Source organism: Astatotilapia calliptera, chromosome 7 (assembly GCF_964374335.1).
Source record: "Astatotilapia calliptera chromosome 7, fAstCal68.1, whole genome shotgun sequence".
In the NCBI taxonomy this organism is placed as follows: domain Eukaryota; kingdom Metazoa; phylum Chordata; class Actinopteri; order Cichliformes; family Cichlidae; genus Astatotilapia; species Astatotilapia calliptera.
This window is the reverse complement of record NC_137428.1, coordinates 29,240,514-29,265,952: the sequence shown is the minus strand read 5'-3', so window position 1 is coordinate 29,265,952 and position 25,439 is coordinate 29,240,514. Positions and strand designations below refer to the sequence as shown.

The window sequence follows — 25,439 nt, the reverse complement described above, 5'->3', positions numbered from 1 at the left end:
CTGGCGGAGCAATACCACCATCTCCTCGTTTCAGCTTCGGTTTGTCAAGCAGAGGGCGTGTGGCTCGCCGTACCTGAGAGGAGCGAGCGTCTCTTGTCACGTATTCTGCGAAAGGGGGGCAGAGGATTAAAAGCGGACCAAGGCACCTGTCTCTACTGCTCTGGGATGCCGTGCCGTGTCAGTGTCGCATTAGAAATAATGTTTCCCCTGCGCTTGTTTTGCAACTGATGAAGAATAATTTTGAAGGCATGTTCACGTGGATGGCTATGAATATGTTTATTCCGGTGTTCTGGTGTAACGCGTGAGGTAAGTGACTTATCCAGAGGTGCGCGCTACTTTCTCCCGCTGCTCAGATTTTTCTGCAGAGCTTTGACATCTTGGGGTTGTTTACATGTTTTTGTTTAGGGTTTTTTTTATTCCCCCATCGTTTGCAAATAAGAGCTTGTATCGTGGCTCATGATCAAAAAAAAAAAGAAGCAATGTCTATAATAACCATCATGCTCCTACCGCATTAATTTCTAGAATTGAATTGGCACTGGTGTTATATTAAAAGAAGGTGGGCTGTAGTTGAAATGAAGTGACAGCACTTAAGTGAGCTGGGAATACAAACGAGGGGTTTTTCTGGAAAGAGTTGAGGCACTCAGTGGCAATATGTGAAGCGATATGAAAGTAGATGTGCTGCTGTAATGGTGGAGACTGCTTAATGTTGGCTCCAGTGCGCGGAGATCGCTTCCAAGACAATGTGAAATTTATGGAGTAACATCGCTGTTGCTGAGAGAGTGACTTCTTGAGCCGTAGCAGAGCAGTTTCCAAGTTCAGGTGTTGCATATTATTTACCGCCGCTGTCATCTTAAAGTTTAAGCATGCAGCATGGCCGCCCTGCAGGGAAGGTTACTGTATAACCTGCTGATTTGCAACTGGAAGCAACCTTGTGTTCTAGCATTATTAACCAAAGGTGCAGCAGCCCTCCCTCCACTTTGCTGCAGACACAAATCACAGGCAAAGTGAAACAGACTATGGTGCAGTGTGTATATAATATATGCTGTATAAAACAACCAGCAGCAGCTTTGTGAGATGTATGAGTGCCCTGCCTCCCATTTAGACACTACCCCCACACACTGTGATGACAGACATAATGAATAAATAATCACACAAGCCCACATACCCCCACAGTACACTGAAAAAAACAAGTGACATGACATGGTGAAACAAGTGATATGAAATGTAATGAACTCACGAGTACCATTGTCTTATCAGGGTTATCTTGGCACTGTTATGACTTCGAGTTGCTAAGCTTTGACAACATTTAAAACGAGCTGTGTGGTAATTCCAGTGTATTGGTGCGACTTTATGTTATGGTTTTATATCGCAGGCTCGAAGTGCATCAGCGTTCTGTGCTCCCTGTGCAGCAGATTGGATTTTCTGTGCCCTTTGAGAGTCTTGCAAACAATTACCTGGCGCCATCATTTCTCAGTGTTAAAGTCTAACTTTCCCTTCATCCTTTATCTGCTGCTGACTGTCATTTGCATTTATTGTTTCCACTTCACAGAGGTGCTGCTACCTACTCAAATAGAAAGTTTTCATTCATATAAAAACTGTCACTGTGAAATGAGGTTTTCCGATTTGCGATTTTGAAGTATCCATTAAACTTTAAAATGTAAACACTGAAAGATGTTATTAAAATGTTATTGGCAGCAGTGTTGTGCGCGTAAAGTTTCAGCCTTGTTGTGCTTCGATGTTCCCACGAGGCTTGGATGGTAAAATTATGGTAAAATTATGGCTGTGATATTTGTGAGGTTGAATTTAACAGGTCATTGGCACGTTGGCGAAAAGTGTTAAAAGACACGAGTATTTAGAAATATTTCAGCCTTTTTTAATATAATGTGTAGACATATTTCAGAGGCATTAAATATGAATAAACTGGAGCTGTGATGTGTTCATTACAAGTAAATTACGTTTCGGTGGAAAAAGTAGGAGAACCCAACAAACCCCCCACCCACCCAACTGCACTTTATTGTAAAACTCTTGAAAGCATTGATATGTTTTGCGAAAATGTCCTTGGCCTTCATGAGCAGCATTAACTAAGCATGTTTTTCAATGGCAGGAGGAACCGGAGGTCCCAGAGGAAACTGTGTATGGAGAAAACATGCAAACTCCACACAAAAAAAAGGCGTTGGGTTTTGAACCTTTGACCTTGAGCGACTGTGGTGCCTTATTCAGTAGCAGTCATAACACACACCCGCAGCATAGTGTATCAATACATAATTAGTGCTTTGTGCCTCTTCTGTGTTTTTTTCTTCTTCTCTGTTTACACAGATATTGTGATGAATCACAGGGGGGGTCTTGTCATGCTGGTATTGTATTGTGAATCCTCGATACAGGAAATGTGGATTGACAATAAAAGGGAATGTCAGGCATCCAAATACATTACGTCAGAATTTGGCTTAGAGACAGTTACAGTCTGAACGTCTTGGACTGCAAAGCCACAAGGAGGCCCTAAACTTATAGCTGTCACAGCCAATTTAAGATTGTATTGTCTAAGCACTGCATAACTGCTTAAAACATGTTTTCCTATTTCACTTTTACTATGCGATGTTGGCTTTAAAATTGTTTAGAAATACAAATATTTCCCTTTGTACGCCCCACGTTCTTTGCTTTCTTCATACACAGAAGTGTATGAAAAAGTAGTGCTGCCCCTGAAGGGTCTCTCTGCAGATACTGGGGGGGTGGAATAGAGGTAACTGTGCCACATCGCTCCGCTGGGCCTACAGAAATACTTAAGCGGGAGTCAGAGTTAAAACATCATGACCCAACACATTCAGGAATTGGTGGCAGCAACAGACGCACACGTAAGGTGTAAGGGCCGCATATCAAAATTCACCCATCCATTGTTACTACATGTCTGTTAGCTCTCACTCCAGCTATGACCTAATCCTGGTGGCTAGTGGGTGTGTTCTGCTTGGACTGAAGCCTCATTGGCTGTCTGCTGGATGATCCTTACTTCCGCTATTCCTTTCAAATGTGCTGCCATTTTCAGTAGCAGAAATTAGGTTTCAGTGTGTAGCGAAAACCTGTAACTGTAACAAGGACTTGAGCTGTGGCATGATATTTTCTAAGAGCTTCAACTGTGTTAACTCAGTCTTAGTCCAAGCATAAGTGATACCCATGTGATGAGCTAAATGTCACCCCGATGTAGAGTATTACTTCAAGTCCTGTAGAACACTCCCTAACAATCTTTGTCTGTGTGTGTGTCTCTCTGTGAGACATGCCAAAGGAAACTCCAGATGCCCCCCCCCCCCCCCCCCCCCCACACACACACACACACACCCAGAGGGGGCCAAGCAAGGCCTCACAGCCAGATGATAGCTCGCCAACTGTTGGCTGTAAAGACACAATGTACTTCTCATCGTCAACTGAGTAGAGTGGGTAGCTCAGCAGCACCATGCGAGGAAAGCAAAAAACTGCTTTGGCCTTGTGTGTTTTAAATTTCACCAAGCTCGCTTATATTGACCCTCTTCTTTGTTCATGCTCTTCAGAATGTCTCATTCTCAAGTGAGAACTCGAGGCGCTTCTGCCACAGGCATCCCCGAAAGAATAAAAATTAAAAAAATCATTGCTCATAGGTTAATTTCCCTTTTTTAGTGTAATCAGAAAAGGAGAGGACCTCGATGAGGAAGTTGTGGTCTGCAGTAATGCACACCCACTTCTTTCTGTCACAAGACTGGAAGTATTCATGACTGTGTGGGCTTTGTGTCTGTTTGTATGTGCATGCTCTGCCTAAATGCAGCAGTGATGCACTCATGCAAGAAATAAAAATCTTGTGTCTATTATGACTTTTTTTTTTTGCCACTCATGTGATGTGAGGTACTCATGCTTTTTATTTTAATAGTGGTGTGATAGCGTAGGCTTGCATCGAGCAACCCGGGAAGTACTGCTGTACCTCGAGCACTCAGGCACAGTTGTAGCTGGGGCTTATTTGTGAAAAAAAAATGACGGGATAGCAGTTTGTCAGAACAGGAACAGGTGGCTGTCAACGTGACTACAGACAGTGAATCACGGTTAAACAGTTGCCCCCAGAGGCTACACCCCCCTTAATCTGCAAGGACTCACAGAAAGACATTATCCGGCTCACGCGCCGTGGTAAAACTCCCCACCTTCTTGGTTTTCCAAAAAGCCCCCAGAAGCCGGTTCATCACATGAGTGTTACCTCACTCTTTAGCAGGTTGTGGGCTACAAAAGCTGTAACCGGTGTTATATTTGGGCTTCTCGCGGAAGGAAATATGACGCGCGAGGACAGAGCGGGGCTATCCACGCGGCCAAGCAGAGAGCGCTGCCGAGGCGAGTCGTGGGTCGTTCCGAAGGTGCGTATGTCTTGTTTTGCAGTAAATCTGGCAGGCTGCCATTTATGTGATTATGGCTGCATATGGATTTGCAGGACTTTTTGGGCATATTTGCTGTTTAACGCGGAGTACAGCACGTGCGTAATGCGCACAGTTCCTCTTTTTTTTGACCTCCTTCTGCTGCAAAGTTGCCATTGTTAACAGACTTGGTTTTCATAAAGCTTCCAAAAATAGTATTTAAAATAAAATTAGAAATGGTGTCTTTTTCTGGTTTTGGATAATAGTTCTCCATTAGTTTGATACATGCAGTACCTACACATGTAAACAAAAACAGGTCCAGCCGATTAACAGCTCCCTCTAATCGTCGTCTTTTTTTCAGTTGGCGTGTGCGTGATAAAGTTATTTTATTGTATCTCTAAATCCGTTTGAGTGAGGGCACCAGCTGTTGTTATTTTAGTGAATATTGTACTTTGAGCAGATGCAACAGACTATGAATGCAACAGGCGCTCACCATTTGAAGGCAGTGTTAAACATTTTGTATAGTGGAGACGGAAGGATCATGTTGTGTTTGATTTTTTCCTTTTTGTGGTTATATTTTATGAAAGGTTTTGCGTTTGGTCAATAACCAGCTATGTATAGAAGCTTAGTCATGAGGCTTTTACACAGAATATTAGCACATTTGCATGTGTGCTTGTCAGTTGATTCTCTCTGTGTCAGCCCTGTGATTGACTGGCCACCTGTCCAGGGTGTAGCCCAACTCTACTTCCAAGACAGCTTGGCTCTGCTGACCCTGAGTTCAAAATGCAGCTGAGAAAATATATGAATGAATGGGTTTGGTCAACTGAATCATCTACTGACAAGATGTTTTTAATCATACTTTCAGATTAGTCATAACATCTCTATAATATACTAAGTATTTCATATATAAATAACATGCAATATAATACAGAAAAAACAAAACAAAAATAAAACCACAGCATTACTTTATCCCATAAACAAACATCCATTATAAATTCAAAAATAAACCTGATACTTTTCCTCCTCTCTCATGCTGTACACAGTGAGTGGCTAAGCCTGACTCTTCTAGTAAATCACAGCAGTATTTTATTAAAGCACTAATGTAATCTGGATGTTAATGTAGTAAAATAGAGTATCCCGGCATTATATCCTGCACATTGTGCCAAAGCGACTCAAATCTTGAAAGCGGCTTTTGGCTTATTTCCGATTATCTGTGCACATGATTTAAAATGTATTGGAAAATGTATATTTACGTTTTGTAAAAATACAAAACAATGGATATTAAAACCAGTATTAATGATCTAGAATTGCTTTGGGTTAACTTTTCATGATACTCTGTGTGTGTTGGTGCAGTGTTGGGCTTTGAAATTGTCCTCACAATAAAAAAAAAAAAAGATTCTGGTACTATTCAGCTCTATGTGCATAGCTGTCTGTGCACAACTGTCAGTGCTTATCAGTTATGTCCACACTCATGCACACTCAAGAGAAGGTACGGTATGTTATAAAAAGCAAACCAGGAAGACTCAGCATGACTAATTTCAGTCTCACAATCATGTAAAACTTTTCTTTTGGCTTCTCTACTAATATACATTCTGAACTTTTGCACTCTCATAACAGGTTCACAAATAATGCTGTTAAATTCTCTTTCCTACTTGCTGTTGTTGTCATCGTCTGTTCCCACTTGTTGTTGCTTTTGTAATGAGATCGGTGAAATATAGACCTGGACTTGAAACTGTGTTCTCGCTGAGGAGGTGCCATTTATTGCGGTGTGTGTTTGGGGAACACACACCTACCCAGTGGCAGCTACTTCTTTTAGGAAGTTAAACGGTTTTATTGCCCTCATTGCAAATAATAAACGTATAACTTTTATGACATGTGAGGGGCTGCCTTTGTACTTTGCAAAATGCGTGGAACTGAAATACCTATCCAGTGTTCACACTTGCTGGGCTTCATGCACATCGGTCCAAATGATATTTGAGTTCAAATGAGATATATTAATTGATCCCTAAATAGCTAATTCACATCTTTACATCCTGTTCCTTACAGTCATCGTTGGCACTGGCAAGCAGGTGCTGTTGTCGGGGTCGTTGACATGCGTTCCACCTGAGCTCGGCATCGCCTGTCTCGGTGGTGTGGTGGCAGGATGCCAGTGCAGGCGGCCCAGTGGACAGAGTTCCTGTCCTGTCCCATCTGCTACAATGAGTTTGACAGCAGCGGCCACCAGCCCATCAGTTTGGGATGCTCCCACACGGTGTGTAAGACCTGCCTACACAAACTGCACCGCAAGGCCTGTCCCTTTGATCAGACGCCGATCAGCACCGACATCGACCTGCTGCCTGTCAACTGCGCCCTGCTGCAGCTGGTTGGCGCTCAGGTGAGGCAAAAAAGAGAGAACTCCTGTTTATGTGAGCGATTGTGACACTGTCACAGTGAGAAAAGCCTGAAGCTTTATGTGTTTATATATCTTCTGTGTTCATCCCTGGTATGATATCAGGTCCCAGATGTTCAACCCGTGAGTCTGAGCAGTGCAGCAGAGGTTAAACACTATGAGGTCTGCAGGATGTGTGTAGAAGAGCTGGCTCTCTACCTAAAGCCCATCAGTGGCTCAAAAGGTACTGTATGTGTGCTTTGTGTGGTACATTTGGGCAGTTGTGAAAAAGAATTAAGCTCCTTATATTCAGTGCGTGGGGACTGCAGTTGGGCTGCCTGTGTAACTTGGCATTGATGATTCTCACACTTCTCACGATGCTGGAAGCGTGTGTGCTTTTATAAGGCTGAAGGAACATTCATCTCTCTCCGGACTATATAAAAAGAAGATTTTATTACTGAAAAAGACTGGTTCTTTGTTCATAGACTTCCGGTTTATGGGATTGGGGCAGTGTTCATCATTTTGCTCAATGGTGATCATATCTGGTTAAGAAGGAAAAGCAAGGGTTTGGTTGGAGGTTATTACATGCATAAGAACACTGACTGCTCAGCTGTTGTTTTTGTGTAGGAGGATAAAGTTCTTCTTAATTTGTTTTTCTTCAGCTATTATTTAATTGAGACTAAATATCTGATGACTAAAGTGAATGCTTTCATTGTTATTTGGTTTTAGAAACAGTGGGTTTAACTCCGGAGCTGTCGCTTAATACAGGTGTGGCAAACCTGAGCCCGAGTGTGCTCAGTAGGCCCATGCAGAGGAAGCTGGTGACCTTGGTGAACTGCCAGCTGGTGGAGGAGGAGGGTCGCGTGCGGGCGGTTCGGGCAGGCCGGTCTCTGGGGGAAAGGACAGTCACCGAGCTCATCCTTCAGCACCAGAACCCCCAGCAGCTCTCTGCAAACCTCTGGGCTGCAGTGAGGGCACGGGGCTGCCAGTTTCTGGGACCCGGTAAGTGTGCATGACAGAAACATATTAGCTATATCACATAGTGCCTCTATACTCATGCCTGTGAGGCAAAGCACTTTCTAATCACAGCTAAATTCCAACCATTTGCATAATGTATATGCATCATCACTGGAGTGCTGTAAGGTATGCTAAAGATGTAAACATGTAAAACATGTTGTCTTAAAAACTATCACTTATTAAACATTTGACACTCTGAAGTTTTAAATGTGGAAGCAGTGCAGTTAAAGAGTTTTCCTTAACATTAACGATTCATGCTGTTAGACTAGATTTGTGTCACCCTGTCATCTTTTATCAAGTCAGTGGACTCATTGTGTCCAGAACTGTTTAAATTGCTTCATCAAACCGCCTGCTGGTGCTGGAACCTGGTGTCCTGTGATGATTACTCATAGGGCAGATTCTGACTGGGAAAGATTTTCTTGTCATGATAACACAATGAGTTCATTTAAATCTGAGGACACCTCCAAAACCCTTTGTTTACTAGATATAGACTTGCCTTTGTTTAGTCTTTATGTAACCAGTGTTGAATATTCGAATATGTATAGCATGTGCATGCTGCCCATGTCACTGAGTGTGTTTGTGCTAAAAAGTTCTCTCTTTTCTCCCCACTTCCTCTTCATATACTGCTACTTTCATTCTGACTTCCCCCTTCATTACCACCTTTTTCCTATCCTGTCAATCTCTCAATCCTTGTACAACCCTCCAACTCGTCCTCCATCAGCTATGCAAGAAGATGCACTGAAGCTTGTCTTACTGGCTCTGGAGGACGGTTCAGCTCTGTCCAGGAAGGTGCTGGTTTTGTTTGTAGTCCAAAAGCTTGAAGCTCGATTCCCCCAGGCCTCCAAAACCAGCATAGGCCACGTCGTGCAGCTGCTCTACAGGGCTTCCTGCTTCAAGGTACAGGCAGTAGATGTATGCACACTTACAGGAATGTGTAAACATGCTGCAATGACAGGTTCTACATTTCAGTGAACTGAACAAGCAAACCACAGATCATTGAATTTGTTCTATGTCAAACGTTACAAAACCATCACCATTTGGTGCTGTCCTAAGAACCCAAGCCACGATAAATGGCCTCATTAATGGAGGGGACCTAAATAGATTGTCGGGTACGACTACAGGTTTCTTTTCTGATGAGGCGGTGCTTCAGATTAATATCCCCTTTTTGGCATTGGTTTTGTAGGTACTTTCCAGAACTTACATTCTCGTCAGTACAATGTTTTCCAAAAAAAAAAAAAAGTAAAATAACGATTCATTTAAAATTAGTCATAGTGTCTGAGAAAGCTTTGCAAAACTCCCTTTCAGCTGTGGATGGATATGAAAATGAGCACAATCCAGTGGATTACAGTGTGAATCCTCTCCACTTAAATACTGGTACTAATAATTCATAAAAGGCCACTTCTTTATTAAGAAGATGGGCTTCTTTAAATATATTTTCGTGTGTGTGCGCATCTGTGTGCGCGCGTGTGTATTTTTATGCCTGTTATCTGATGACAGACATCGCTGGCAGGGCAGAAATGCCAGCTATCTGCTTGTGATGCAACGGCAGTTTATATTTGCACCTGTTGCCCCGCCTCGCAGGACAGACAGAGACATCACAGAGATACACAGAAAGATAAACGATGCAAAGATAGATAAAGGAGTAAAGACAAAACCTGATCGTGAAATTTGATTGTGTTTTTATATTTGTAAACAGCTGACAGTTGGTGTCTTATGATGATTACTCATAGGGCAGATTCTGAGAAGGGGAGAGTCCCTTTGTGTGATCTGAATTTGAGTGTTTGAGTCTGAAGACACCACATGTTGACAAAGTGACGGCTCTGTTTGATTTACGAGACTAATTGCAAACACGACACTCAGCATTTGAGGTTTCACAGATAGAAATGTATTGTAATTTAAGGACAAGGAGAGTTAACAGGAATTTAAAACAGGCACACATTTTTCCAAAGAAGCCATGCAGGTGTGCATTATAACAACATGATTTCATTGCTGGTACAAAATTACCATAGTAGCCTTAATCATTCAATTTTCTGACCCCACAAAACGTCAATGGTGTTGATAACCTAAAATTGTGCCTCAGTTTTAAGTGCACTATTTATAATATACACAAGAGTACATGAAGCTTTATTTTGAAATCGTGTTAAAGTTTGATTTTTCTTTTTTTTTTGTCTGTCTAATCGTATTGGAGACAAAGGTCATTTGTGTCCTTGTCTCTTCTTCTCACTCCCCTGTCTCTCATCCCCTCTCTCGCTCATCCATCTTCATCATCAGGTGACAAAGCGTGATGAGGACTCCTCCCTGATGCAGCTCAAGGAGGAGTTTCGCACATATGAGGCACTGAGGAGGGAACATGACGCGCAGATCGTCCACATCGCAATGGAAGCGGGCCTGCGAATCTCACCTGAGCAGTGGTCCTCTCTGTTGTATGGAGACCTGGTCCACAAGTCACATATGCAGTCCATCATTGACAAGGTACCATTAGGCTTCGTGTCCTCACCTCTGGTGACCGTGTGCAAGGTTGTGACAGCTTGAAATTGCTTTTTAAAATTTCAAGCAGTGTTTATAACTAGAGATGGCACGATACCACTTTTTTATGTCCGATACTGATATCACAAATTTGGATATCGGCCGATACCGATATAAATCCGATATAGTGTGTTTTTTAATCAATAAAACTGTTTTTTTAATATCTTGCTGCTTTTTGTATAAGTTCATACTCAAGTTAAAAAAAACAAACAAACACTAAAGCTAATCTGTTATACCTGTATGCAAAAAATACACTGCACCCAAAATATTTCATAGTTCAGCAACACTGCTCAATCTAATAAAGTTAAACCTACACCATCCTCCCTATTCTGGTATTTTAAAGAGTACTTAGCGTAAATATTAAGCAACCTAACTAATAGTGTTCTAAAACTCCCAGCAAAAAAGAAAAAAAAAATAGGGAACCACCCTCCACCTCATGATGCTTAATCGACGTAATCAACTTTAATTTGATGCAGTTTGAAAAAATGCTCAGAAATCAATTATTTTTCAAAAATAATTAAATAGATTCAACATCTTCAACAGAACTGCAGACTGCACAGATGGTACCTTCCCAAAGGAAAAAGTAGTATAGCTTACTAGGGTATATTAGACTTAACAGTTACTATATACAGTAATGGGCTTCTATACATTTTACATCAAATTAAAACTTTGGGTGTAAGATTTGGATAATTATTGATTAAAAGCTAGACATTTTAAATGAGAATAAGAAAGAAAAGTATGTCTTTGTGCCCCCTTTTACCTGTTCATGCCCTATCGGCCCCCCTGGCTAAACTTTGCTAGATCCGCCCCTGCACAGTTACCAGCCATCAGCTACATAGAAAAAGATCCTCGAGTAGAAAGTAATATTAAATAAATTCTAATGACAGCTTAACAAGCTTAAACGTGCTGCTGTTGTTCAGCTGCTGGTTTCCTCTTTCTGGGCAAAGGTGACTCGATATATCAGTTGTTAAGCTTAACGCGGGAATGCTTTACAAACATTCAGAGATGAACTTACACATTTGCTTTACTTCTCTCTGGGATCACTTCCTCGGAGATGAAATGCCGGATTGGTAGCGAGGCTACAAATACACACAGCCGCTCTATCACGTGACGCATACTGCTGCTACGTGCTACGGTTATGAGCCGAGTTATGCCATGTTGCAAGTTTTGTGAGGTGCTTTTTTGATATTTAATGGATCGATTACATTTTTTATTTCTCTCCGATATCCGATCCAGTAATTTATGTCAGTGTCGGACCAATACGTAATATCGGATCGGTCCATCTCTATTTATAACAAGCGTCTGGAGAGCGGAAGCAGAGGAATACTGCAATCATCTGTTTATTAATTCCTTGAAAAACGACCATCATCTTCTTTCATCTGCTCTAGTTGCAGTCTCCAGAGTCGTTTGCAAAGAGTGTTCAGGAGCTGACGATCGTCTTGCAGAGGACAGGAGATCCTGCCAACCTCACAAGCCTTAGACCACACCTAGAACTGCTAGCCAACATAGACCACAACCCAGGTACGTCCCTTCATTTAACACCATGGATCTCAAGCTTTTTCTCCACATGCCCCACACTCCACAGTTTGTATCATTTATTAACAAGAAAATAAGACCCAAGTCAGGTTTTTGTGAAATAAACGGTGGGACAATAGCATCAGGTTTGTTTGTTCATTTGCTTCCCTAGCATCCTCCTCTGTCACATCAACCCATTGCTTATCCTCGTTCAAAATCTCTGTCTAATATCTCCACTCCCCCCATTTGCACATGTCCAAACCATCTCAGCTTTGCCTCTCTAACTCTGTTTATATTGCCCACCTTATTCAATTTTTTTTATTTTCTTTTATACACTGAACAAAAATATAAACGCAACACTTTTGTTTTTGCTCCCATTCCCCATGGGATGGACGTAGAGACCTAAAATTCATTCCAGATACACAATATAACCATCCCTCCCAAACAGTGGTCACAAATCAGTCCAAATGTGTGGTAGTGGGCACATCTGCCATATTGAGATAATCCATCCCACCTCACAGGTGTGCCACATCAGGATGCTGATCTGACATCATGAGTAGTGCACAGGTGTACCTCAGACTGCCCACAACAAAAGGCCACCCTGGAATGTGCAGTTTTTTGCGCTATTGGGGGTCTGGGGACCCAGAACCGATCAGTATCTGGTGTGACCACCATTTGCCTCATGCAGTGCAACACATCGTCGCATGGAGTCTATCAGATTGTCAATTGTGGCCTGTGGAATGTTGGTCCACTCCACTTCAATGGCTGTGCGAGGTTGTTGGATATTCGTGGGAACTGGTACACGCTGTCGTATACGCCGGTCAAGCACATCCCGAACATGCTCAATGGGTGACATGTCCGGTGAGTATGCTGGCCATGCAAGAACTGGGACATTCTCAGCTGCCATCTGCCCTGAACAATGTGAACCATGATTCATCCGTGAAGCGCACACCTCTCCAACGTGCCAGACGCCATCGAATGTGAGCATTTGCCCACACAAGTCTGTTACGGCGACGAGCTGGAGTCAGGTCAAGACCCCGATGAGGACGACGGGCATGCAGTTGAGCGTCCCTGAGACGGTTTCTGACAGTTTGTGCAGAAATTGTTTGGTTGTGCAAACCAATTGTTCCAGCAGCTGTCTGGGTGGCTGGTCTCAGACGATCTTGGAGGTGAACCTGCTGGATGTGGAGGTCCTGGGCTGGTGTGGTTACACGAGGTCTGCGGTTGTGAGGCCGGTTGGATGTGCTGCCATATTCTCTGAAACGCCTGTGGAGACGGCTTATGGTTGAGAAATGAACATTCAATGCACGGGCGACAGATCTGGTTGACATTCCTGCTGTCAGCATGCCAATTGCACGCTCCCTCATTGCTTGTGGCATCTGTGGCATTTTGCTGTGAGACAAAACTGCACATTCCAGGGTGGCCTTTTGTTGTGGGCAGTCTGAGGTACACCTGTGCACTACTCATGATGTCAGATCAGCATCCTGATGTGGCACACCTGTGAGGTGGGATGGATTATCTCAATATGGCAGATGTGCCCACTACCACACATTTGGACTGATTTGTGACCACTGTTTGGGAGGGATGGTTATATTGTGTATCTGGAATGAATTTTAGGTCTCTACGTCCATCCCATGGGGAATAGGAGCAAAAACAAAAGTGTTGCGTTTATATTTTTGTTCAGTGTATATTTTTGTTTATTAGTTCACTCCATATTTCTACCCCTGGATATCCCCAGTGACTCCACCTACAGTAGCTTCAACAGGCCACTGGTGTGGACTGCCACATAGAGAACAGTATTCATCCATCAATCCATCCAATTTCTTGCACTTATCCTTATGAGGGTCGCAGGAGGGCTGGAGCCTATTCCAGCTGCTGTAGGGTGGGAGGCAGGGTAACAGTATCCATATGGTTCTAATTATTAGGGTTTCAGAAGGATTGTTGAGTGAAAAAAGTGCTGCTTACATGCCAAAAGGCAAATTGCGAGTGCAAGACAGAGGGAAAGTTATGATTCATCATGTGTGCTAAACATTTACTAATCAAAACATAATGACTAAGTGTTTGATGTCTATTTGTCTTTTACATACACCCTCAGCACTCAGAAATGTATTCTGCACTGTGCCTCTCAAATCATTAGACAATATATTATACATGCTGCATTACTGCAAGTGGCTATATTTTCTTTGGTGTCATGTGGGATATTATCCCTCTGCAGTGCTGCTGCTGTGCTACAGCCAGCAAAAAACTGGAAGCTTGTGCTTTTCAAACAAAATAGTCATGTGACCTTCAGCTGTACAATGTATTTTGTGTTAATTATCAAATCTTGACATCTTAATGCACGAAGCCAAGATCTGAATGCTGTAAATATTACTGTGACATTTCATTATGATAGTATTTAGCTTTAGCATTCCTGCTTTCATATCTTCTTTAGTTATTAGACTGTGTAGGAACGTCCAAAAAGATAGAAATAACTCTCCAGATGGGGAGAGTATTAATTTGACTTAATGGTAACAGGGTCTCAGTTGTTTATTCTATATTTTCAGTGGGCTACACTACAAATTTCTTGGTTGAATTCTACTTGGGCTTTCTGTAATTTAGTTCTGTGAATAGCTCACACTTACATGTTTCGGATCATCAGACAAATTTAACAATTAGCCAAAGATAACCTAAGTAATCACAAAGGGCATTTTTAAATGATGATTTCATTTATCAGTGGAAAAAAGCTATCCAAACCTACCTGTGTGAAAAGTAATTCACCCTGCCCTGCCCTGTCGACATCTGTCATTCTGGAAAGCATCACAAATAATGTCCAAGGCTTTGGAACTTCAGTGAACCACAGCCAGAGTCATTATCCACAAACGGAGAAAACCCAGAAGACTAGTGGACCTTCTCAGGATTGGCTGGCCTACCAAAATTACAGTTCCACTTTTGGGTGGAACTGTTTTAATCCCACTATTGGGTTTAGGAAGCACATTGAGAAATATGGGTTAGGGCTAGTAATTCCACCCTTTACACAGAACAGTAGATTAAATTTTGTGGATTTCTAGTAATAAAAACCTCTGCTTAACAAACTGTATGTTGTCGTTCTGTGTGCAGATGCTTCCGCACCATCATGGGAGGAGCTCGAAAGTGTGATGCTGGCTGTAAAGCTGGTGGTTCATGGTCTAGTGGAATTCATACAGAACTTCAGCAAGAAGAGCCATGAAACTCCACAGGTACCCTGAGGCTAACAATTATAGTCGCAAAACAGATAACCAGGTATAAGGTGGGATGTGCTGCAAGTTTGTAAAAGACCATTAACATAATATATGTTTTAAAGAGCTGGTAGAGCTGTTAACAGCTAACAGATTTAGTTGAGAGGACTGAACCTCGTCTTTAAAAGTATAGCCAAGCGAATAGAGACTGAAATTGCCGTGTGAGTCTCATGCGCCTGGAAAAGCACTGAAATTGTTGTTGTAGGGAGATATGTTCATTATAGTAGGTTTACCTATGAGATAAACGTAGTAGTTTAATAGTTGGGTCTGTGCATTTTGCAGCCTCAGGCAAACAGCAAGTATAAGACCAGCATGTGCCGAGATCTTCGTCAGCAGGGAGGCTGTCCCCGAGGAACCAGCTGCACATTTGCGCACACACAGGATGAGTTGGAGAAGTGAGTGTGCAACTACATAACTTCCATTTTCTATGATTAAAAAAAAATAGCATCTAATACATGTCCATTATACTGAATGCTCCTGTTGTGCATCCTTTACTCGATAGATTTAGATTGAGGAACAAGAAGAGCAGCAGTGTGGGCCGTGGGTTCCCTTTAGCGCAGGGGGGAATGAATAAAACTTTCACCATGGAGGGCAGCATTCACTCTGATGTGTCTGGAGGAGTAGGACAGGGGCTCAAAGGCAATGGAGACAGCACAGCCACCATGGTGGAGGGAGTACCCAGCCTAAATCACCCTCAGCTGATCTCCAGAGGGCTCGATGTGATGGAGGAATCTAAGCGAGCTGTGCCAAATGGAACTAGTGGGCCCAATGTGTCTGGCTCCAACAAAACCACATCTGGGTCAGCAGAACAGTAAGAGTTGTTTCCACCTGTTTGCTGATGTTTACATCTTCTGTTGTTGGTATTTAACCCTGTGATCAATGTTAATTTTGCTTTAAGCGTAGCACTGCTGTTTATATGTCTAAGAGAATAACTACAGGTGAAAACTCTAGCACCATATGAATTTCCAACTCAGTCCTAATCTTGTACTAACTCTTTCTCTGTGTGTTGTCATTCGGTTCATTAGGAAGCCTCTCTCTCCTCCCAGGACTCCAGTCAGCCACTCATCAGTGATGTCTCCCTTGACCACAGTCGGACGGTCTGATGGTGGTGCTCCTATACCCAAACATGGTCAGTTTATTCTGCGTCCATCGCATCCTTCTCAGGCGTCCGAGGTATACTACCAGGAGCCTCACTCCACATATGACACTGCCCACTATCAGCCAGCCTGTGAGTTTGTTTTTACACGAAGTTGGATGTGCAGAAATACTTCACTGTTGTGCGATAGGCGGAAAGTGCTCATAGCTTCTGTTTTTCTTCTTTCCCTCCTACTCTCCAGCAGGTTCCTATTACCCATCAAGTCTTCATCCCCCTCACAAACCTTGTATGGCTCGGTTCCTGCGATCCTCCAACGTCCCAGAATCCTCTCTGCCACCTTCCATTGGTCCTCCATCTTCTTACCCAAATGAACCTCAAACTCCACACCCACCTTCTTCGTCTTCCTCGGGGTACCCATCACACCCGCCTAGAGATCGAATGGGACCTCACACGTTCCATGCCCACCCAGGGCACCCAATGGGCCCTGCTCATGGAGTTTACGCTCCCCTCTATGACAGCAGGAGAGTATGGAGGCCTCAGGTGAGCAATCTCGACTATCATACTACCATAAAGTGTGGTAATTCTGCGACTTTATTTGTAATGTTGATGATTACATTTGCAGCTGTACCACAGAGAGGACGCCAGGAGTAACTCGCTGCCTCCAGAGGTGCTGCATTCCTCTGTCTACCAACCTCCACTCAGGGAGAGGTTCAACTCTCTAGACAGCAACTACTGTTCTGGAGCTGAACATCGTGCAGGGCTACACAGGGTAGGGGAAACAACCATAGACTGTATATAAAAGACATACTTTTTGTGTTTGCATCGAAGCTTTGTTTAATCTATGAGTCTGTAGAGCGCAGTTGTCACCATGTAAACGTGAACGTTTCACCCACATTTGCGACTAAAAATAGACCTGCAATAGAAACGTCTCTCGGAGCAGGCATGTGAATAAAAAGTATGACAACAGCCCACACGGCCCCCACTTTTTAAACAGAAAGACTGATAATGCAGCAGCAGCAGCAGCAAAGACGATGATGTCATAATTTATACACACTCAGAGCAAAGAGGCAGAGCTGTTACCGGCACAGTGAGCTCACAGTGAGTGAAAAGAAAATGTTTTTCTAGCATCCAAAACAGCAACACTGCTACTGTAATCACCATTAAAATCTTTGCTGGGAAAAAGCTCAGATATTATGGAGGGGTCTGTAGCTGTCAGAGAGGGGGTAAATAAATGATAGAACAAAGCTGTAAATACATTTCATCTCTTCAGTTAAGTGGGCATATGTAGCGTGGGGGTGTACAGGAATTGGCACACTTTTAGAGCCAGCCCCAAGTGGTCTATTGAAGAACTGCAGCTTTTGGCCCTTTATCTTCCAACATATCTTCACCATTGCCGAGGGCAACACTCACTACTAATTGGCTGGAAAAATAAACTTTCCTCTTATCAGTAACATCTCGCTTAGACATTTAATTCAGTGGTGATATTGTAATTTCCCCCATGGCTCATTTGAAGAGCAGAAGTCTTTAAAATAAAATAAAATATATATATTTGAATTATTGATCAGTGGGCATACAGAGAGAGATAAGTGACTGAGTTATGCTGTAATTAAAAAATAGTGGTCCCTACTGAGGAAAATAATGCTAACATCCCAATATATCACATTACCTTATCAATTTTTAATTGGTGGTGGTCTGTGTTACACTGAACAGATTTATTGCTTCTTTACAGCAACATCTCCTCTCCTTCTCTTACTCTTTTTACACCCACATATCGCCTCACCTCTACCTTCCCCTTCAGCCACAGAGCTGCAGCATGGAGCTTCAACCTCCTTTATAGTCCTCCCACTTCTCACCCGAATATGTCTCTGCCTCTCCCACTCACTTGTCTCCTTCTCATATCGTCGTATAGCATTACCAGCTATACTGCTGCAGTGCTAAAGCGCACTTCACCGACAGAGCTACATTACCTGTCGTACATAACAAGACTCGTTTTGTAGGGTGTATTTGTGGAGATAAAAGTGAAAATGAGGAGATGCAGTGTAAAAAAAATCTGCAAAGAGCAAACAAACATGATCCCATCTGGCATTATTATGCGTTACTAAAAGCCAAGAAAAGAAAATGAATCCACTAAGTGCAATGCAACTCAGTATCCCCCCCACTTGCATGTACACGTGATGAGGAAAACTAATAGAAAAAATAACCACCGTGAACATTTCTCTGACACATAAAGGACATTACATTATCTTGCATAGTTATTTACAGTTTCCACCCTGGCTGCTACCAGTTTCAGACCTAGGCCACACAAGTGCAGAAGACTGCAAAGGCTGTATCAATACTACCATTTTGGGTTCAGATATATTATTATTCATATTATTCTTATATATGCTGTAATATCTCTGTTGATGTTTCCTCCCCTGCCCATCGCTTCCCTCTTCAGGACTACGGACGTGTTGCTCTAGGCTATGAGGATCTGTTCAGAAGGAAGCAGGAACAGTGGGCTCATCATCACCATCATCACAGTGCCAACAGACCCTCCCAGTCTTCTCCCATCTTCACCATCGATTTTGGGACAGAGGTATCAAAGCAAATAAAAGAGATGCCCATTTCTCCTTATTTACACACACACACACACACACACACACACACACACACACACACACACACACACACACACACACACACACACACACAACACTTTTAAGGGGATTTATTGCCATGACAAGTAAAACTGCCCTTCTTTTTATTAAATATTTATTAACGTGCTCACTGCAGGCGGATGAAGCTACGAAGGGGTGAATTGGTTATGTGTTTTAACGGTTTTAAATTATGTTGTTTTTTAATTCCTATCCCAAAAGCTTATGCTTCAGCTGTGTCCAATGCTATTTAAGTGGGAGATAGTTGCCTAGCAACTGTGGAGGAAGATACCATAGCAATGCACAATTGTGGCGTGTGTGGGTGTGTGTGTGTGTGTGTGTTTGTGCGGGAGAAAGTGAAAGAGAAAAAGAGAAGGCAAGACTTCACCAAGCAGTGACTCAGGCTTTCAGCGGAGTAAAGCTTTGTTTAACAGTTTGGCAGATGTCTGTTTGTGAAAACATCCACGATTAAATCGACCACTTATTAGGTGCACAACTTTTTTAATTGTTTGCTTAACATGTTCAGTAAAATTTGAAAGACTCTGCATAACAAGAATAAGCAAATAAGACCAAGGAGACTGGCTGTCGGCGCAGTGATTTTTGCAAAGTGTCAGCACTGGCAGCAAGTGCAGAAATTCAACTTAGTGAGTACATGTGGCTGCTATATTTTAAGGACGTTACTTTGCTTTTTGCATGGTCTTGGAGGAATTGAATCCCATCTAAACCCACACACAGGCTGCCAATCTGTCACAGGGATGACCAACACGCTCTCATCTCAGGGTGTCAAATACCGCCTTTCTGTCAGATTGCTGAGATATGAACAAAGTGTCCTTTGACTCACCGGCTGCAGCAATATTGTATGCTGGGAGATAACTGTTCTGTTTTAAAGAGTGACAAAGTCCATATAGGGAAGCAAAAAAGGGTGGGTGTGGTTTTCAGTTACCAATTCTTAAGCTTGGGAACAGTGGTTTCTGTTCTTTGTGTTTAACACTTTGTTTTGATCTACACTTTAATTTTGCTCTTGGTTGTCAAGTTCAGGATCATTTGCAAATTATGCTAAAGGATACTTAATGCCTTTAAGGTGGTCCTTTAAAGGTGTCCATACGTGGTGAGTTAAGACCAGCTTCTTGTTGCTGTAACCAGGTGTCACACAGCACAGGTGCCAAAGGAAACCAGGCAAGGTGACAGTATTTAATGAACTGGGAAAGAGAATGGGCACCTTAAAAATATGTTAGCTTTTCTGCATGATTTATCAAATGCAAAATATGAAATGTTGAACCAGCATGCCATTCACACAGCTGAATATTTCATGGCATATTCCTGGCCGAAGATCAGCGGAGGAAAAAAAAGGTGTAGCTATTCTCCTCAGGTGCCTGAAAAATTGAAAAATAAATCTTAAATTAAATAAATAAATAAATGTCCTTGACCTTTGGGCAAGTGAATCTAGAGCAATGAACAGCAAGCACAAGTCATTTTTTTACTGTTTTTCTATCTCTCTCTTTCAGCATGTGGAAAATAGTGGAGGTCAGTGTGTGGGATGCAGGTTCAGAGGTGATGAAGGCTTGGCTCACTACTCCCCTTGGTCCTGTGGTACCATCGGGCCCTGCCTCAGCTCATTTGAGCCTGAAACGCTTGCGCACACCTCATCTCACGCCTGCTCTGAGCACTCGGTAAGGCTCTTCATATATACAAAAGGATCAATTGTTTATTGCAAAACACAGAATTTTTGGCTGTGTACAAATGTGTGCGATCGCTTTAAAATGTGCACGTGTTTTCCCCATGCAGGAGTTGGACAGTAACGAAAGTAGAGGTGGTGGCGTCGGAGATAGCGGCGTCGGGAAGCGATGGCTGCATTCGCTGGATAACTACCGTCGCTTGAAAGACGAAGACCCGATCATTCCCTTTAGTGAGGGGCCCATTATCTCGAAGTGGGGGGCCATTTCCAGGGCGTCCCGCACAGGCTACCACACCACTGACCCTGTCCAAGCAACAGCCTGCCAAGGGAGCGCCAGTACCACTCCCATCAACTTCAAAGGTGAGCAGGGATAAAAAACGAAAGAAGATATCGTACGAAAAACTCAAAAGGGACCGAAAGAGAAGAGAAAAGATAAGAAATGTTTAAAAGTAGATCAGTACCTTCTTTGAAAAGAGTTAAAGCACAATCTGATGTTTTTTCTTATATTGCTTTATTTGGTGTGATTCAGTTGTTTTTACAAATGTTTTACTTTACAACTCTTCATTCATTCATAGATTACAATGCTCACTTGGATCACAGTGACTACAGGTGGAGCTCCAGAGGATCAGACTCTTCCAGCCACTCCAGTTTCCTGGAGAGGTACAGCATTTACATTCAGACTCTGTCCTTCTAGTTTTTTTTCATTGCTGTCATGTGAAAAGGAGGTTTTCACAGGGCTACGCACACCATTACTGCCTCCATAGGAATTAAGAGGGTAAGTAGCAGCCAGATGCTGCTAATCAAATGCACACGATTAACTTATCATCACCAAGAGAGACCACTGAGATAAATGCAGAAGTTTGGTTAAATTTCGGGAGCATACCCAGCGGTGGGCATCCCATCACATTTACCCCCATCACATTGTGCAACAGTCAGAGCTAGAAATCAGACACTAGAAGCCTCAGTTAGGATTTTAAAGTTCAGGACGGAACAATTAGAAGAAGACCGAGCAAGTATGGTTTGTTTGGAAGGGCTACCAGGAGAAAGCCTCTTCTTTCAAAAAGTGACATATCAGCACGGCTTAGGCTTGCAAAGTTTCATCTATACAAACCTGTCCTTGGAACAGATGAGACCAAAGTAGAGATGTTTGGCCATAATGCACTGTTCCATCTTTGAAGAAAATCAAGCACAGCATATCAGCACAGACATCTCACACTAACTCTAAAGCACGGTGGTGGAGGGTCGATGAATTAGGCTCATTTTACGAGCCCAAGGATCTGAGCATCTTGAGTTAACAATAAACTCCTGTGGATACCAACATATTGTAAAGTGAAATGTGAGGTCATATGCTGGACCACTTAAACTCAGACCTAATTGTGTCATGCAGCATTACAGTGATATCAATCACAGCAGCAACTCTTCAACACATTGGCTATGAAGGAATCAAGGTGTCACAATAGTCCAGTCAAAGTCCAGACCTAAACCTGACTGAAATGCTCTCTGATGCTGGGCCATAGAGAGCTGTGCAAAAACAAATGTGTGCTAACCTCTATGAATTGCAGCAAATTCCTCTCAAACGATGTGAGAGACTGATAAAGTCATATAGAAGACTATTACTTCAAGTTATAGCTCCTAAAGGCCTGTGGAAACGTTATTTTTTCACATGATTGTACATGACCACACAGTAATCTTTGTTTAAAAAAACTGATCTGTGCCGGTCTGTGCTTGCTTTAGTGAGCAGCTCTGTGCTTCAGAGCTACATGCCAGACGAACTTCAATAGGGAGCGGAGAGAAAATTGTGTCTGATCTGAAAGCTCACCGGACCGCCTTTAGCCAGGATCAGGACCGAGCCGAGAGCGAGTCAGACCCAGATCGAGACATTGAGCTCGAACTCTGTGCTCTAGACATGGAGGATTCGGACCAGCAGGAAATAAAGTCTCAGGTCAGTATGATTTTGTATATGCTGACGCTATATGTAGTTTCATGTTCTGAAGATTGATGTTGAATTTGCCCAACTCTGAACTGGGAACAGTCTCAGTAAAAAAACAAGTTGAGAAAAAAAAAGGTTTAATTATCGACCAGACCTCTTTATCCTTTGTCTTGTGTTACAATTTTGCCTCACAGGAGTCGTTAGACCTGGTCACCCCACAGTCTCAGGATGCTTCCCTTCTCCTTTCACCTCCGTGCTCCTCTACCCTCATCTCATCTCCTGCAGCAGAGCACCCACAAACAGAGTCAGAAAAGATGGATGCTCACCTGTTGAAAAAAATGGCCTTCAGGTGAATTACCATGGTAATCACTGTTCACAGGATTGCCCCGAGTCTTGAGTCATTTTTGACTTAAGTGACGCACAATCTCTCGCTGTCTTCCTGTCTCACATCTTTGCTCTCTCCTGTTTTGCAGGAAGTCTCTGTCTCCAGGAGGGTTAGTCTCAGGAGGTCTGGGCATTGCGAAGCTCCAGGTTGGACCCCCTCGACTGGGTGACACTTCTACCCGGGCTTGTCCCGAAACATCTGGGCCAGAGATGCTGCTCAATGGAAGCTAAGAGGACACAAAGTCAATCACTGACCTACAAAGAGCTACACCTGAGTTCCACATCCTGGTTGAATGGAAAACCTTTTAATTCCAGCCTTCATATATGTTGATCACATGCCTAACTGAAACTTGACAGATAATGGTCAACAGCCTGTGCTGTGCCACGCTGCAAGGTCAAGAGTTATACACATTTTACTAATTTTCCAACTTTGCTGTTTATGGCTAGGAAGGTAAATAGCCAGTTTTCCCATGTAGTAGATGCTGAACTTGTCTGTGTTTGCCGTGCCAAATCTGGTCATATTTACAAGGAGGGTTGGAGAGCTCTTAAACCATCCGATCGGTCACATAGGATTGAATTCATTTGTTTCGTTTTTTTTGGGGGGGTTTTCTTGTCGTTCTGCATAAGCTGTCAGATAAAGTTTATGGGTGACAATATGATAAGTGAATGTTCTTCAGTTTTACCAAGTTTACTGAGATCCTTTCTCCCAGTATAGCATTTAGGTACACAGGAAATTAAACAGAAGTCATTTGCAGCAGCAGACCCTCCAATTACTTACGCCTGTCCCAAACATTGAATGCTTTGACATTAATTCGCTGTGTGTAATTTGCGTTTAGCTTGTGCCTTGGAAAACATGCATTTCCAAAAGTTTCAAAGCAGGTGCTGGTTTATGGTCAAGGCCCACATAGCTTTTTAAAGGGTAAACAGTGGGATTATTTATCCCTTTTTTTTAGGCGGACAAAATTTTTTCCATGTCTTATTAGGCTATAACAAATGCCTTCTCTGAGCAGCCTTATGTTTCATATTGACATTTCATTTTACGTCTCTGAAAAGATTAAGACATAGATGTTACTTATACTGAGACCAAAAATAGAAAGGGCACGGCACCCTTCTGAGAAAATAAAAAAAAGAGCAGCAGAGGTCTTTAAAAAGTGCTGATAGTGAATCAAGCCTCTGTCTTTTGAGTCATATGATCTTTTAAACGTTGGGCTCTAGATTCCAGTCCTGTCATGGGATCAGAGGCACAAACATACAGACCTAAATTTTCAAAAGATCACTGATCACCTAAGGTCAGTTTTCTACTTTTTTTTTTTTTAAATGAATGATACAATACTTTTAACATAAATGTATTTTATTTAGGAACAGACTTTGTAGTTCAAGCAGCAGCTAGAGAAAATGTAATGAATTTCTCTACAAGTCAGTTTTATCTCTTTGTGCCTGTAGTGGCACTAATCAGCTACTCTTATTAAGTTAAAGAGTTTCACGCCGTCATGTGACTGCCATTCACACAAACATGCAATACAGTGGCCTTTCTCTCCTTAGCGTGGTCTAAAACGAAGCATGTGCTCTACAGTCCCCCCGCTCACACACAAGCTCTGTTTGTTTACCATTTCAAAGGTGTTAACAAACACAAATGTGATCTTAAAACGGAACTGCATTTTAAAAAGTCCACCGTCTATTATTTCCGGTCCCGTCATTTTTTGTTTGTTTGTGTATGTGTGTGTGTTGTGTAAACAATATTTACCAGCTGTGCGTGATGTTTAAAGGTCAAGCCTACCCAAGAGAGGGACGCCACTTCGTGCATCTGTTCATCTATAAACCTTTGTTTTACTTTTTGAAAAGTTTTGGTTAGTTTCATTTAACTAACTTCTGTGAAGTTGTTTGTTTGGGTATTTCTGTATAGGTTTTTTGCCACTCTTTTGTTGTTAGTTGTGTGTTACATTGTGGTAGACTTGCTTTCTAATGTTTGTCTGTGTTACATTGCCGTGTGCTACTTCACCGTGGCTTTGTTTCAATATGGGTGATTTCCATACAGCCCTGCTGTGCCTCACTCCTTTTATAAATATGAGGCTTCTTGTCATGAGTGAATTTTTCTTAGTGACTTTAATAAATACAAAACATGAACCCATATATATATATATATATATATATATATATATATATATATATATATATATGTATATATATATATATATATATATATATATATATATATATATATATATATATATATATATATATATATATATATATACATATATATATATATATATATATATATACATATATATATATATATATATATATATATATATATATATATATATATATATATACATACATACATACATACATACATATATGGGATATAAAGTTATGAGGTTTGTTTACATCCAATTCTAAATCTTGAGGTCGAAAGCTAACTGATTTTCAAGTCTTTCAAGCTCCCTTAATTTCCTCTTATCCCCGCTACTGTACCTATTTAAAAAACAAACTCAGAAACATAAGCATTAACATCTTTTCTCTCATTATTTTATAAAAGTAAAAGGAGAGAGAAAGAGAGAGAAGGGAATTGGATAAATTGGTCTGAGCATTTCATTATAACTTGATGTGATACTCTTTGGAATTTAAAAAAAAAATTATTTCTTTATTTTTTGTTTTGTGTGACCGTGAAAGCCAAGGG

General features: G+C 42.0%; 1 protein-coding gene across 6 annotated transcripts; it reads left to right on the top strand.

Moving 5' to 3' along the window:
- The first annotated feature begins 43 nt into the window (after positions 1-43).
- rc3h2 (ring finger and CCCH-type domains 2) lies at positions 44-23,547 on the top strand. 6 transcript variants are annotated; one of them, XM_026174145.2, is made up of 20 exons: positions 44-306; positions 6,405-6,732; positions 6,853-6,970; positions 7,456-7,728; positions 8,465-8,640; positions 10,015-10,215; positions 11,658-11,790; positions 14,881-14,999; positions 15,321-15,433; positions 15,541-15,837; positions 16,064-16,266; positions 16,376-16,674; positions 16,757-16,903; positions 18,572-18,709; positions 20,273-20,437; positions 20,553-20,802; positions 21,018-21,102; positions 22,177-22,384; positions 22,567-22,721; positions 22,846-23,547. In XM_026174145.2, exons 2-20 carry the CDS (start codon positions 6,502-6,504, stop codon positions 22,985-22,987), a joined length of 3,453 nt encoding a protein of 1,150 aa, XP_026029930.2. In that variant the 5' UTR covers positions 44-306; positions 6,405-6,501; the 3' UTR covers positions 22,988-23,547. The 6 variants fall into 6 exon arrangements, with proteins under 6 accessions (XP_026029930.2, XP_026029929.2, XP_026029927.2 ...); XM_026174144.2 differs by having other exon boundaries at positions 15,541-15,849; positions 16,379-16,674; XM_026174142.2 differs by having other exon boundaries at positions 15,541-15,849.
- Positions 23,548-25,439: the final 1,892 nt, after the last annotated feature.

Excerpts from the sequence above, each read along its gene's own strand:
- rc3h2 (XM_026174142.2), top strand. The coding sequence starts at position 6,502 with ATGCCAGTGCAGGCGGCCCAGTGGACAGAGTTCCTGTCCTGTCCCATC. Across the intron at positions 7,729-8,464 it reads CTGCCAGTTTCTGGGACCCG|CTATGCAAGAAGATGCACTG; the intron begins GTAAGTGTGCAT and ends GTCCTCCATCAG. Across the intron at positions 22,385-22,566 it reads AGCAGGAAATAAAGTCTCAG|GAGTCGTTAGACCTGGTCAC; the intron begins GTCAGTATGATT and ends TTTGCCTCACAG.